The sequence below is a fragment of the Numenius arquata genome, chromosome 8 (assembly GCF_964106895.1).
Source record: "Numenius arquata chromosome 8, bNumArq3.hap1.1, whole genome shotgun sequence".
NCBI classification, from domain to species: Eukaryota; Metazoa; Chordata; class Aves; order Charadriiformes; family Scolopacidae; genus Numenius; species Numenius arquata.
In genome coordinates, this window is record NC_133583.1 from 9,737,793 (window position 1) to 9,753,320 (window position 15,528).

Here is a 15,528-nt window from a genome sequence, read left to right on the forward strand (position 1 = left end):
AGGAAAGAATGAAAAGTAAGGAGGGAAAGGATTAAGCTGCTGAAAGGCTCCTGGTTTCACTGTATGAAGGCACAGCTTAACCATGTATTGCTTTTGCAGGTGTGGGGGCAACCACCCCTTCCTCTGCCAACTTTTTAGCAGCCCTGCTGCCCTCAAGGTTGCGTGATCTGTTGCCAGTTTTTATGTATTCATCCTATAGCAACATTTATTGCTAATAGAGCCTGGGTGCGTGCTGAGGAGCTCTTGTACAGGCTATTATCTCCCTTTCTGTTGGAAGCTGAGCTTTGTTGCTCTGCTAACCAGCACAGCAGCTGAGTGAACACAACATAATGTTCATGAATTATTGCAGGCAATGTCCATGTCCTCCCCAGCGGTGTGTGGCAGGGTCATCTGCTCTTCACTATTCTGGTCTACTCGGGAAATCTCTTTCAGTGTCTATTTTTGCCTAGTATTTTTGCTTTACATCCAGTGCAGTGGTGACACATTGGTTATTCGACCATAATTCAGTATATAAAAACAGCCGTAACTAGGAACATTGCTTTCTGCATGGCCTTGAGTGCTGAAGCAAAACTCACCTGACCTGAATGGGTGTTTTTCCAACAAAACAGGCTCCAGGTTTTTTGGCTGAGACTTGGTGAGCATTTTGCAGTCCTGGTTCACTGGAAATCGACTTCAGACCTATAATCCTACAAATGCCTGTACTGCTGCCATATTTCAGCAGTGGTGGGATGAGCGTGTTCCAGAGTGCCCACTGGCAGCCCCACGCTTCCACAGTCATGCTGGGAATGCCACAGGGCTCAAGCAGAGGATCCCCTCGCTGCGGTGGGAGGTCAGAGACGATACACGCTGGCTCTGGCTCACTATTTCCCCTTGGCACTACAGATTTATTCCTTGTGGTACGTTTTCTAATTCTCTGGGCATTTGGGGTTTAAAGGTCTTGAAAAAGCATCTCTTAGAAGTGATTTCACATCACTTGATAATTCTCACCATTAGGAGTTTTTCAGACTGAGATTTAATTTATAATGTGGTAGCCACTGTGAAAATGGAGGAAGCCACAGTCCCAGCACTAGAAAACTATCAGTCTAATATATTTTTAATTTTGAAGTTCCTATAAAATCCATCTCCTACAGCCTCCTTCCAGCTGTTGCTGCCCCAGACATCGCTGGCAGGAAACCTTGTCCCCAGTATGAGAAGCAACTGTTGGGGTTCTGGCATCTTTGACCCACGTGGTGTCCCCCATCTGGGCCCATGTTGTCCTACCCGGTGTGCCCGTCTCCTGAGATTGCCCTCAGCTTTCTCCATCAGTGTCTGACAAGAAGAGGGAACGGTAGCTAACACTCTAAGCAATGCAAGCGTGTGTCTGCATTTTTTCTACCCTGATGCGGGTGATATTGATCGGTCCATTAATGTAAATGTCTTGGCTGTTGTATGTTGCTTTTCTTGCTTATTAATCAAAATAATGCAAAATGAGGGGAAAGCAATTTTTTATGGAAAAAATGAAATACAATCAACAGTGATTGAATACAGCCTGCTGGAATGTGATGGGCCTGTCTGCCACCCACCAGACATGAGGATACTCACAATAACTGGGGGAAAAGTTGAAATGCTTTATTTTGACATTTTGTATACACAATGTTTGGACTTTTTGTCTCCAAACAGTGTTTTGAGGGAAGATTTGCCTAAATCTGTTTGTGTGGTTAAAAAAAAAAATGCAGCCAAATGTTTTGTTTGTATTTACTGACACATTTCAGTCAACTGCCAATGTCTTTTTTGGACATGTAGGTTTTTGTTTTGCCTGGAAAACAAAATAAAAGGAAGCAACTTTAATTTGCGGGCAGCTTGAAGTTATTTCTGCTACCTCCAGTTTGGGAGACCTCCCTGTAGCCACCAGCAGACGCAAAGCACTGAGACATATACATAATATCTGGGATGTGAATACTCCCACCGAACCAATTCACAGGTTGGAAATTGAGCTGGTGCTTAAGTGCCTTGGTGGACTGAGGCTTTAGCAATAGCAAATAGTACTAAGGAGCAAAAATGGTCAATTAAAGAACTACTAATATATCAAAATATTAGCATCCCCGAATCAGAAAGGCCGGAAGTTGAAAGACAGATTAGAGAAGGTGTGAAATCCTCTTGTTCAGTGTTTCTTACTCCGTGGTAGCCACTACTCTGTGCTGCTTGTATTTCCCTGTGTTTTTTTGGTAAAGCTGACGAGAGGGAAACTACTTGAGCCACTATTGCTGTTCCTGTTCGTTTCTATTCCACAAACAGTAGGGACAATCCAGATTTTTATTTATGTTCCATGCCCAGAATTTTAAAAAAATAATATTGGGATGACTGGAAAAAATTGCTCTCTTTTAAATTGATCTTAGTTACCTCAAACCTTTGAAATACTATTTTGTTTTCTGACATAGTTGACAGATTTTGTTATGCAGCTTGGCATTGTGTAAGAACATAATGCATGTAGTAAAGGTGACTAACCCCTGAGAATGTCCCCACTGATGCCAAGTTGCCCATATGCTGTCATAAACACTTTTTCTTCTTTTTCTCACGCTGATTGCAAGAGCCCATTTTGGGTAGGAGATCACGTTAGGCTCATTCATTACCTGCTGTGCTGGTCTGTACATCTGCAGTGCAGCATCTCTGCACTGAGCTTTGGACTCCATCCCTGCATGCTTTCTGATATTCCAACTTGTCTGTCGTGGGTCAACAGATCTTCTCCTGTGCATATCCCAGAACATTCTGCCACAGAGATAAAAATTGCTCTTAAAGGCAGCTGAACTTCTGGGGGATATGGATGTTGATAGCTGATATTAGGCTGTATATATATCATTAGGAGAAATTCCTGAAAATTGATATTTGTAGCAAAACTGTTACTCCTTGTAGCAGAACAGAAAGAAACTCTCTGGCAGATTATTCTCTATTTTTATGAATAAAGTTAAAATGTAACGAGAACTACAGGTGTGACACCAGTGAAATTTTACATTACCACTGCAAACTTTAATCTTCACTTTTATTTTTCTTGAAAGTCTCTCTTTGTCCAAAACCAAAATTTTAGGCCTAGGCCTACTGAAGACCGTCTTTAGACTTGCCTTGTGATTTTGAGCAATACATCATGAGAGCAGTGATGTTCAGATGATACATTGCACTAATACATCACAAGAGCACTATCACTCTCATGATATATTAGTATAATACACTATCAGAACACTATCACTGATGTATTACTCAAAACACAGTTTTTAACCCTCAAGAATCATCCTCATCTCTAGGCTGAATACACTGAAATATGTGGAAAATGATAAGAATAAGCAATTGCATATTCAGTTTCTCTAGGGTAAGCTGAGAAAAAAAAAAGAACAGTGGTATTTGGAATATTTCATTAACTGGAACATCCTTGTGATTTCACTTTATTCACTGAGCAAATATTTTTATAGATTGAAGCTAACACAATATAGGTGTGTTTGAATTTTCTTACAAATAGCCCAAGAAAATCTTTTTTGATTTTGGATTTCATTATAGACGAGACATGTTTTGAAAATGTTTCAATGAGGTGCATGAATTTCATCTGATTTCTGCCTCATCAAATTGAGTCAGGTGCAAGCTATCTAAATTCTATGTAAAGCATTTGGTGCTGTTTCTGATGCAGTCTTTTTTTTTTTAAAAAGGATTTAGGCACCCTCTAAAAGGACCTGGAGATGCATAATTGTGATCTGTCACTCCAATCATTTGCCGCCTCTCCTCCGTGAGGTGTTGTGGTTTTTTTTCCTGAAGAATTATTTTCAGTTGTTTTGGGTTTGGTTTTTTTTTTTCCTCAAAAGGGAGTGAAAGGGAAAGGGGAAAAGATAAAAGTATGCTTTGCAATTTTGTAGCTGAACTTACTGCAGAAAAGCAGATAGATGAGTGTTTGTTTGATTCCTAGTAGAGTTTGAGTCTTGAGAATCTTGAATTATCCTTCCTATATGGTATGATGAGACTGTCATAATCTCTTAACAGGAAAAAAAAATAATAACAGTAATAATACAACATCAAGTTGGCAAGGTGGCAAGTCATATATATGCTTTCTTGTCCATATTTTCATTTCTTTTACCCATCTCTCATCAGCATTTGTGACAAAAATACATTGTCCCTTACCTCCCTCCCGTACTGGGTAACCCAAAGCTGCAGCTTTATGGTCCTTAGCTCTGCTACCCCCTGAGCCACGACCCTGCTGTCGGGAGACTGATGCTTATGAACTGGGCTCATAATTCTTGTGTCTCACAGGTTTGGGGCCACTTGGTGCACTGGAGCCTGTGTCCACACAGGCATGTGCCCCCAGCATGCACCTCATACCTTTGGGGGCTTCAGGCTGTGAAATTTGGGCTACAACGTCCTGGAAGGAAAAGTAAAACATTAAAGTCTTTTTAACCTTGTGAAAGACATTGTATTAGCCGTTCTGAGAAGCCTGGCACATGTCCTTTTCTGATAGCCTTCCTACCTGTGTGGTCTCCATTAAGTACCAGAAGTTCCTCTGTCCCTTGGCCTGGGCAGCACAGCACAGAGCCCAGGGCTGCCCACGGGACCCCTCTGCCCACGCCTGCTACAGCCATGTCCCATCGCCGGCACCTTCTTATTCTTGTCGGTTTTGAAGTCACAACACGCAGCTCTGAGGTACATTGTCATTTCAAAGCTGTGGCTAAATACGTCTCTGACTGACAACTATGAATAATTCCAGAGAGTCCCTAAACTTCCAGGCATTTCGCTCTGAAGCTCATATAATACAGCAGAGCTGCTCTCTCTCTCTTTTCATCTTTTATATTCTCCAAAGAGTGGAGATACAGTTATGGAACAGGTTAATGTATTTTCCTCTGAAAATAATGCTGTGGTAGCCTGTGTACAGTTACTTGTATGTGTGGAGAATAATGATGACAATCCAGAAAAGAAAGTCATGAGCTTGATAATCACTATTATTTTGTTTCATGTTTTCAGCATGTTCATGTCCATGTCCTTCCAAGGAGGGCTGGAGACTTCAGCAGGAATGATGATGTCTACGAGGAGGTAAGGGCTGCACTCCATTTCCTGATCAGAGTTGATTTTGTATCACGTTAATGATACAGGCCCTGCCTGGAGTAGAGGGAAATGATGGGATATCTGCATATTTATTGGTTGCAAAGAGCCTGTGATAGCACCAAGCCCTCCACTGGGATTTTCTTGTGAGCTCTGGGTGAAGCTGTGGTTGCACAGGGTCCTGAGGGAGGATGCTGTTGATATCTTTGATACTTCTGTCCATCACCACACAGAGAGTGAGGTGACTTGTCTACCAATAGTTGTGTTCTCTTCCTTTGAGGGCACAGGGAAAAAGGGTGGCCACATGGTTAGCCAGGCATGCAGGGAGCACGTCCTACCCCGGCTGCTAGCCTGGGGTTCCAAACCTTCCCCTTCCAACAAGGGAAAGAACAGGAGGCTCATTACAACTCAATCACAAATTGCCTTCTGGCCTGCTTTTTGTCAGGTCCCGCTTGGTATCTGGACAAATCACATTGTAGCCCCAAAGATAAAAATTAAAGAGCAACTATGCATATAGATGTAATATATGCATGTGCGCAGATTGTATGGCAGAGCTGGGGACATAAGCTGTTCCAGTGTGACTGAATTACTGGTTTTTGTTTAAATGAACAATTGTACGGGCATTAACAAAAAGTTTTCCCCGGCTTGACAGCTGTCACAATGCGTTAATGAAAAAAAATCTCACTATTGTTAGATTTTTGGATGGTTCTTCGTGGGTTTGGTAGGATCCTCTATCTCAAATATGACATTTCCTTCTCTTTCTGAAAATAATTAATATGAACTCGTTCTGTGCTACTGCAATACCATTTGCTTGAAGGAGAATTCATGACATATGCTTTTGTATTTTTTCCTTTGTGATATGAACATGATGTCAACTCCCCACCTGCAAAAAACATGATAGTGTGTTTTAAAGTCTTCTAATAACTTAACTATGCAAAAGCAGTGAGAAAAGTTTGTTATTGACCATTTACATGAAGCGTAAAGACTGAGAGCCCCACTAATAAGGGTAAAACCTTATAAAGAGACTGCTGAGCAAGGAGATCAGATGTAACTATATGATGACCATCTTATATGCTGCTGTAGTTAAAAGCAGTTAAGTGAGGCAAGTTGAAAGTTAACATTTTTTTCCTTTTCAAATGTGTTAAGTTGTTTTAGAAGCTGCACCAACCCACAAACTCTGTTTCTGGTTTTGTTGTATTCAAAATGCCATTTTCTTTTTTAACACATTTATTTCTCCCTTGTTATATGTACATACAAACAGGCAAAACTCTGTTAATGAACTAGACTATACATTTAGTGTTGTTAAATGCAAAAGGGTGACAAATTGGTGAAAAATATTTTTATCTTGTCATTTTCTATTATAGTAATTGTAGGTGTTGCTTGTAGCAGATATAGAAAGCAAAAAATATTTAGACACAGATGTGATAATATATCTTTTAGCAGAAGAATGTATAGCCTTAGAGTTTAACCAGCTATTCTTGAATACCACAGAGCTAACATATGCTTTTGTGCAGACTGTAGCTGAACACAGGTTTCACTTTTTTTAGGATGCCAGAGAAAAAACCCACATTTGACGTTATAAAAAATTTGATGCAAAGTTCTATCACTGGCTGGATTGGAGGATGGAGGGGCTTAAGCACTGTGCCCTCATAAAGGAATAAATCTATTTTTAAAAATACAAAATGGACAAATTATTAAAAACACAGCTGATTTTGGAAATAATTTGGAGTTTGTGTTAGTAAGGCAAAAATCTTTTGATATAATGCATCTCTGTGTTGTATCAACAAGACATATCCCTTTGTCCAGAAGATCTTTTAAAAGATACAGGAAGATATGTAGGTCATGGAGGGGCAACAGGCTGAAAATCTGTAAGAGATAGAGTGCCATTAGGTGAGATGTAGGTGCTGGAGAGAGCTTTAAATCAATCATCCATGAAATTTGTACTTAGGACATTCCAAAACCTGTTTATAAATGATGCTTCATTTCCATATATTTGAGTAATAGATGGAGTTGTAATTTAGGCAGAAAAGACCACCTTCCAAAATCATCCCGACAGCCTTTTCCTTGTAGTATGTGACATGGAGGCTGATCAGCCTCCCTGAAACAATTTGTGTAATTGTAAAGCACACCCAGGCTAAATTTTGCATATTGTGTTCCTGGTTTAACTACCGCAGCTAAAGGCTTTACAGCTATTGGGCTTAATTTTCACAGATTGTAGATATCAGCTCTGGTTCAACACATCTACTGCAAACCCTTATCTATCTGTAAATGCCTTTGAGCTCTCCAAGCTTTGCAGTTGTCATCTGTATATGCTCAGCAGATTGCTGACAAATCCCGTTGCTCTGTGAGTGTTTGACAGTGAAAGGAATGCCCAGATGTTGAGACATCAGTCCTCTTAGGAGACATCTAGAGTTGAGACAGCTAGAAAATACTTTCAGTCTCTTACCGAGTGCTTTATTTCTCCCATTTGGTTTGGGAGTGACCACTCCTCTGATTGAAAAGACAGAAAAAAGTGTATCAGGTTGATTCGTGCTTAATCTGTTCACTGGGCTCTGGTATCTTCAGGCTTTTGGCTATGAAGCTCTGACAGCTTCATCTAAAGCAGCTTTTAAGTGTAAAGGGTATACTTAAAGGTAAGGTATATCTTTAGCACTTGGTTTTTAATAAGGTTGCTGATGGACACTAATGTCTGCTGGTTTCTGGATATATATTTAGAACTTCAGTGCTGGAACATTAACTGTAGAAGGGATAAAAGAGGGGCTGACACTCATTCAGCCGCAACTTTTCTAAGGCATTTCTTGGTGGAATATGTCACTTATTATTTTCGTTTTCTGTACCTTAGTGCATATGAAAGAAGTCACTGCATGATTTTTCTAAGATACAGAGAGAATGGTTAATAATGAAAAAAAAAAAAAAATCTGCATTGAATCTTTTAGATGTTTCCTCTGCATCTTTGTGGGGCTATTTCTTGGGAGGATATTTCCCAGGGAGTGTTAGCTATCTTCACTCTGGGCTCACAGCAGTGAGAAGCTAACAGTATAATTTTTCAGTTCTTAGATTTTCCTACAATTATTCGAAACCCAATCCTGCAAGTGTGCACATGTCAGAGTTAAATTGGCCTTACAGGTTTTTTTAAAGGATCAGGCCCTTCATATTTTACTGTTGCTAGATTATTTTTCTCATCTACATCTTGAGTAGTTCTTATTCTTTGATTCACTTTTTTTCTTGGACAACAAAACTGTAGCAGCTAAAAATTAGGAAAAATTTTAATCAGAACACCTGTTTATTCTTCTATGTTTTCTGTTCGGGTTGAAATAGATTAATATTTTTACATTTATTAATCAAGGAACTTAAAGGCCTTCCTACCAAGGAGTTTACTGCTTTGAAGTAGAAGAGTTTTTTTGCTATTGTAAGGGCATGTTCACAGTAACTGAAAAGAATTTGGTATTAATGAACATCTTTACTGTAGAGTGGCACCCTGTGTCGTTGCAGTCAGCACAAGTACTGCAGAGTTGTTGGAGGTCATCGTGTCCAAGGCATTCAAGAACATTATCCTAAAATGTCTCAGCAGTTTCATACACTCAGCCATCTGTGGGCAGTCCTCATTCAGTGTGTGTGTTTGAAAAGTCCATAGCACAGCCTGTCCCTGGTCTCCGCTGAGTGGTTAGCCATTACTGCAATATAAATAACATTCATCATCCTTTAGGTTGGCAAGTAATAGCCGAACTGGGCCAGAGAGTGTGGGGCTTTCTCAGAAAGGAAGACTGAATCAAAAGTCCGCAATACCGCTGTTATGAGTACTGACCTCAATAAGTTAATTTTGAGGCTGACAGACTCAGATGGGTGAGGGCAGCCTGGCCTCTCAGCAAAACCCTGGGCATCCCTGGTATGCAGTGATGTGTTCCGTGGTGCAGACTCCTGTTCCTCCCCAAACTTTGTGTTTCCCTTGGTGGTTGCAGCCTGCTGTAACAGATGTGCAGTGATGCACACCCAGGGCTGTGCATGCAGGGCAAAGAGTGCCCATCCCCTCGCAGCTTTGCTTTCATGCCCACCTCATTTTCTCAATTGTCTTCAGTTCTCAGCCTGGACAGATCTGAAAATACTTTAGAAACGGAAAGTGTAAATGAGAGAAGTTAACCCCAACCCCTGTGTCTCCATCCCCCAGCTGTCTTCCAGACCTGCATCATGGAACTCTTGTAATGAGCCTGGGTGAAACTTCCTAATGTGAATTCTTTAGTAACGTAGAGATTTTGTAAAACACAGAAGCTAGCAAAAGAATTTGGTTCATGCTGTCCTGCTTCCCCTCTGGCATTCAGGCACGCAGCGAGAGAGTCACTTAGGGAAAGATATTTTGACTTGGTGATCTCATTCAGCACATTATGTTAAATCATTTCAGCAAGAATACCTATTAGTAATCATTTCCAATTCCAGGGAGGATGAAGGAGGCATTTTGGCATGTGACTCAAGAAACCTGCTGGGCTACTGCTTCAGGCTGGCAAAACAGGGGGAACATGGTGAATTCAGAAGTTTAGTCAAACAAGCCTGAAGTTTAATTCTCCACGAGTGGCTTTGACTGTGACATGCCTTCACTCCAACCTTCAGACAGCTTCTTGCCTGCTACTGGGCACAGAGCCTGGTGGAGGGCTTGAAACACGCACAGCTGCACCGAACTGTTTGGGCTGCTTCCTACTTAAAGATAAGGTATATAATGAAAAGATAAATAAGCTGTAATCCAGGTCCTGCTAGACAAAATGGAAAGATGCCCAACAGCTTCTGTGAGCATTGGATTGAACTATTCATGAAAATTAATGGCATGCAGAGCTAATAGGCTGTTCCTTGGCCTCAGAATTATATTGCACCTTCTGGGAACATATTGTAGCCTGCTGGTAGATCAGTCTGCTGCATCTGAACTCCCTTGGGGCCAGACTCTGCTTTCTTTGCACCCCGCAAGGGTAAACCCATGGAAAGGGAAGGAAGCAGCACAGAATCTAAATTGGTATAGATTTTTTTTAAAGAAGGTCTGTTTTCCCCAGGTACAAGTCTATTTCCCTATCTTCTTCTGATGCGGCAGCTAATAAATTCTTCCCAGTAGGCTGTGGATTTTGTCCTGGTCTTGCCAGTGTTGCTCTTTCTGACTGACAGAGCATCAGAGGAGGTTTCTGCTAGCCAAGGAGCGTAAGCCTTTCCCAGTTGTTTCAGGAGTCTTGTGATATTATAGCGACTCCAGCAGGGCAAGACAGATTAACTGTGCAGGAATATTTCCAACTGAGAGTATTGCAATAGAAGCTAAAACTGTGCAAATAATTATGTTTTGGATTTGGTAGCTGAATGGACAAAAACTCATTTTGAGTTGACCTGAAACAATTTTTTTTCCCATCAAACAAATTTCCTTTTTGAGTCAAACAGGATGATTTGTTTTCTGGACCATGATATTTTATCTGATTATGACTTGAAGCCCCCTGGAGACTGCTGGCACCCCATGCATGCCCCCAACTTACCTAAGGCAAAACTGACAAATTTGTCAGTAGGGCCTGGCAGGAATACTGGGAGACATCCTACTGCCACATGTATCTCCCTAGATGGAAACTCCACTGTTTGTAGTATCTTCTGCCCTTTCCAACCCTGTGAGGCATTTCTTAATCTGATACCTGAAATCTCTGAGACATTGCTGTACACTGCCTACATTGCTGCACATATTTTAAGACAGCAGGATCTCATAATCAGATCTGATTAAGAGCCATATTCACTGGTATCTTCCATAGGATCTAGAGACGTGGAAACAGTTCTACTATAGGAATGAATTAGAAGTGTTTGGAAGGGTTCCCATGAAGGCAGCCATCCGTCACAATAACACACATGCCCTTTACACCTAGACTTTGTCTGGAAGATAATGTACATTTGGCATTTTACATATCATCGAGTAGTCTCATTGCCCTCTAGCCTGTCTGTCTCTCTGCATTCCATCACTGCTCTTGCTGCTTCTTACCCTTTCCTGCCTCAAGGTTTCTACAATCTTTTTCCTCATAGGTAAAAAATATCGGCTTCCAGAAATCACTTACATTTAGTCTATAATATAGCAGAGACAAATTATTGTGACCATTATTAAAATCTCTTGGCCCCTTCTATAGGATGTTTACTGTGTATAGTTCATGGTGTGTTTGCTCTTTTGTGTCTTTGATGGTAGTTCATTGGCAAGTGACTCAGTGACAAAGAGCCTCCAACCAATGACAAGTTGCTGATAAGGGGATTAAAGTGAACATGATCTCTCAGGCCCCTTTGCTCTTGTCAGTGTTTGGACTTTCTTAGCTGCTCAGGTGCTTCTTGTGTATTCCCAGTCCCCGAGGCAAAATTGTCTCCAGACCTCTGCTTATCCTTTGATGCACAGTGCAAGCTGAATTCCTTCTGGTAGGGAGAACCTGAATTCCTTCTGGTAGGGAGAACGTGCCCCACTAGTATCCCAGATACTCAGCTTTTTGGAATTGATGAGATGGAAAGTAAACAAAACTATCAGGGAGCTGGCATTTTTCAAAGAGAGATTTTTCTTCTCTGAATTGAAATGTTGCCTTAAACTTAAAATGAAGTACTCCCTTGCATTCTGTTTAAGGTTCAGGATATGGGAGCTGTTAATTGGTAACCCCCAAACCAAATCACACTGAAACCCAATGCACTGCTCAACAGATGACTTCAGAAATTTGTTCTGCCAATAGCAAGAATTTGGGGAATCCCTTCTCAATCTATAGGACTGGTTCTGATATGACCAGTAGCTCACAGTGATCCAACCCTGTGACCCACATGCAGCTATGTAAAGATGCTGTGGTTTTAGACTGTGATCCCACAAGGAGAAAGCTCTTTGTACACTGTAATTTGGGGCAGTTCCTTTATCTGCTGTCTTGCAAATGTGGATCACAGTATTTTGGGAGATCAGGTTTGTCCAGCAGAGGTTCAAGTACTAGGTACATGGGAAGTGATTATCTCATAGAAGACACCACCTGAACTGTTGTTGGTGGCAGTTTCATTTGCTCACCTGGCACTGAATCAGCAGCTTCAGTGATTCAGATGCGGTGCTATCTGTCACTTTCTAGATATGACTTCTGTAAATGAAGGTGGAGGTGTATTAATGGAGCCAAGTGTTCTTCCTGGTTGGGAAGTAAATAAAAGTCTGATGGGATGGGTGTACCAATATCTGCAAGGTCAAGTTAATTTATTTTTTGAGTCAAAAGATTGAAAAAATATATAGATAGGAGAAATAGGCTTTCAAGATATGTGCTTGTATTCTGGTTTTGTTCGTTTTGTGGGGGAAAAAAAACATGCTTTCTTTTTCCTTTAGGTATTTGCCCTCCTTTATTCTTTTTTCTTCTGGGGAAATAAAAGTGTAGAAGGAAGCTGAACTGACAGAGAGTTAGAAAAAAATGCCCGTAATCCTAAAATGGAAAATAGACAACGGAATGTTTGTGGTTTTCAGAAACCAAAATGGCATGCTGACAGTTAAGGTTGAAACAAAAAATCACCAAAGCTCTTACTAAGGCTCTTTTAAATATGAATTTTTTAATGAAACTAATAGTGAAAATTATAAAGTCTAAAGAAAAATACTTCTTTTTCAATAACAGATTTTTTATAAAGAAATTTATACATTTGCATATATATATTTATGGGCAAACACTTTGTGGACATACACTTACAGGCATATGCATATGGACAGAGTGGAGGGCTCAGAAACACATGGAATATTTATTTTGGCCCCCTCTAAGATAAGGAAAAATGCTGCATTTTTACATTTTCTATTGTAGCATGCTATAGATGTGTGTTTGGGTTTTATTCATAAACTTAGTGTTTATGGGAACTTGTGGACCTTCTATTTTCCACAGAAATGAATGGGATTTGAGCGTCTACATCTCTGAGCAAGATCTGATTATGTCATGCTTTTGCTCAGTATTTCTGCTACAACAATCATTGGTGAAACAGTTAACAACACTGAAATATAAATTGCCATCCTTGAGGCTCCAGAGTTAACACCTTTCTGTTACCAGCTCGCTGTGGTTTCACAGTTAACACCTCACCTCTTTCTGTAGAAAACAACACTTTACATTACAGCTTGTGGTCTGGCAAAAATGCTATAGAGTTTATCGTAAGCAGGTCTCAGTTTCATGCATTTAAAACAGCAGCTAAAAAATTCATTGCCAAAGATAGATCAGGCCCCGTTCTATACCGTTGTTGCCATATGTTAAGAAGGACTTAATGTACATAAAAGGCAAAGGTACAAAATTATTTTAGGCAAAATACTGCAGGAATACGGCTTTCCTTTCTAAAGGCATTTACTCAAAACTATTTTCTTCTCTTTTGGGCCCTGATGATGCAAATGCACAGGCCAGGTGCTGGGATGGCAAGGGCTGAGGTCTCCTGTGGGCAGACCCGGCGAGGGATTACGCCCTTACAATATGATGAAGGCGGCTGATGGTAAAATGAGTACTGAATGAGAGTGAACATTAGCTTTTGTTGCAATGGTTTTGCCATGAAGGTAGTCCAAAGAGACCGCAGACCTGTTCCCTTACTGGGAAAGAAAATGTTTATTTCAGTTTCAGAAAGGAGATTTTCACAAATCATCGCAGCAGAGTGAAAATTTAGTTTGACAGAGTGTCAGGATAATTATACACAATGTGCTTTTGTTTAAATATGTTAAGCACCATTGTATCTTTTCCATGTTAGGGATTGACTTGAGTGCTAGATTGCAGCAGTTTTCCTTAATTGCTTTAATCCTTGGCCTTAAGAAAATGAATACTTTAAATTTACACTTGTTAAGTACACTGCTAATGAAGAAAAGGCTTTAGCAATCTTTGGCAGACCAAAACTATGCTTAAAAAAAAAAAAAAAAAAAGAAAAAAAAAAAAGAAAGCAAAGAGAAAAAAGAGAGAGGGAGAAGCTAATCACCAAACCATTCTGTTAATGCTTATTTTAATCATCCTGCCTGCCCTTCCTGGCAGACAGAGCCATTAGGCTGCAGAGGCAGGAGGCGAGCTATCACCTTCAAATGGCGCTGATGTTGAGAATTGGGCCCAGGAGTACAATTTGACTTGTCAGTTTATATAGACATAAAGCTTCATTGTTGTGCACAGACACAACTGGCTTTTTAAAAGTCTATTTTCTTCCTGATGATGTGAGAATCTGCTCCCCTTTCTCCTACTGTTCTCCAGCCCTCAAATTTATTAGATAGCGTTTATAACTCTGCTCACGGTGCCACAGGGGCAGGTGGGCTTCAGCAATGCCACAAGCAGACCACAGCGGCCACACTTCCCAGCTTGGAGCCACACGCCACATGTCAGGGTGGAGGGAGTGAAGAGCTTTAACTCCCACACTGGGTAATTTCTCATTGCAGGGAGCTTTAAAATGCCCGTAGCGCTGCAAAGTCTTCAGAATTGTTAATTCTCTTGAAAGTGTGTGTTTTAAAACACACAGGATGCTCAAAAGAAGAGAGGAGCAATGTTTCCTTGGGGAGGGGCAAAAATGAAACATCTCCAACATTGGTAATTGCTGGAAACGTATGATCTATTTTCAAAACCAGCTCGTGTTGCTATCTTCCATGTTTTATCTTTCTGACAACTAACTTGTGTGCTAACAACTTTTGGCTGAAAGTGCCTCCCCATGTTACAGGGAGCCACGGAAAGGGTTTCAAGTAGCGCAGTGCAGCATTTTTCCCAAATTTCAGCTTTTACATTCTGCAAAATGGAGGAAGTGTTTATTGGTGCCCACAATGAGCAGCGGCATTTACTGCTTCACGAAAGCTTTAAAATCCTGCTTGACTGAGTTGCAACATGATTATAGCTATCCAACCACAGGTATTCCAATATCCAGGAAAAGCAGGGAAATAAAGCGCCCTTTGCTGCCTTATTTAAAGTGTCCAATAAGCCTGGACAGTTGCAGCGTTGTATATGAGGCTTGCAAAGAACCCCTTCCTGCATTTAATTGCAAAAACTGATCATGAGTTTGTGGCAAACATATAAGCACATCCAACTAAACACTTGTATCTCCCTTTTGCCTGTGTAAAATACCTCTGTGTACTGGCAACTTGCTCCTAGGGATTGTAATCTCTGTGGAAGTAGGAAGATATTGCAATAAATAGAGTTTTTAATGGAAGGCGTATTTTTGGAATAATTTTTTTTCTTGATCGATCCCTTTTTTCTGGCTTTTTGTAAGGAAAAAGTCTATTCTCGTTCATTACATTAGTGTCTTTGAAGTTGGCAAATGCATACAACTGCCAGATCACGTACAGCATGGGAGTTATGCAGGGTTTTCTTCAGCTGAACCATGATTGTAAGCAGTAATTGAGATTAGCTCCCCAGGAGAAGGGGCTCTGTTCTCCTCCTGATTTTTTTCTCAGTAAAATAGTTGCACTTAATGCATTTACAAGACTCTAAGTGCTAACATACTTTCTTCCCATACCCCTGCCATTTCCGTGGCAGTCTTACTGAAGAAATAACAATACAT

The 15,528-nt window shown here is 40.6% G+C and overlaps 1 protein-coding gene across 1 annotated transcript in view; it reads left to right on the forward strand.

The window, feature by feature from the left end:
• The window catches only part of FHIT (fragile histidine triad diadenosine triphosphatase), a 416,321-nt gene that overhangs the window by 330,629 nt on the left and 70,164 nt on the right, over positions 1-15,528 (forward strand). The window contains exon 4 of the mRNA XM_074152418.1: positions 4,972-5,040. Within this exon, the coding sequence (XP_074008519.1) occupies positions 4,972-5,040 (69 nt within the window). The remainder of the gene's footprint in view (positions 1-4,971; positions 5,041-15,528) is intronic.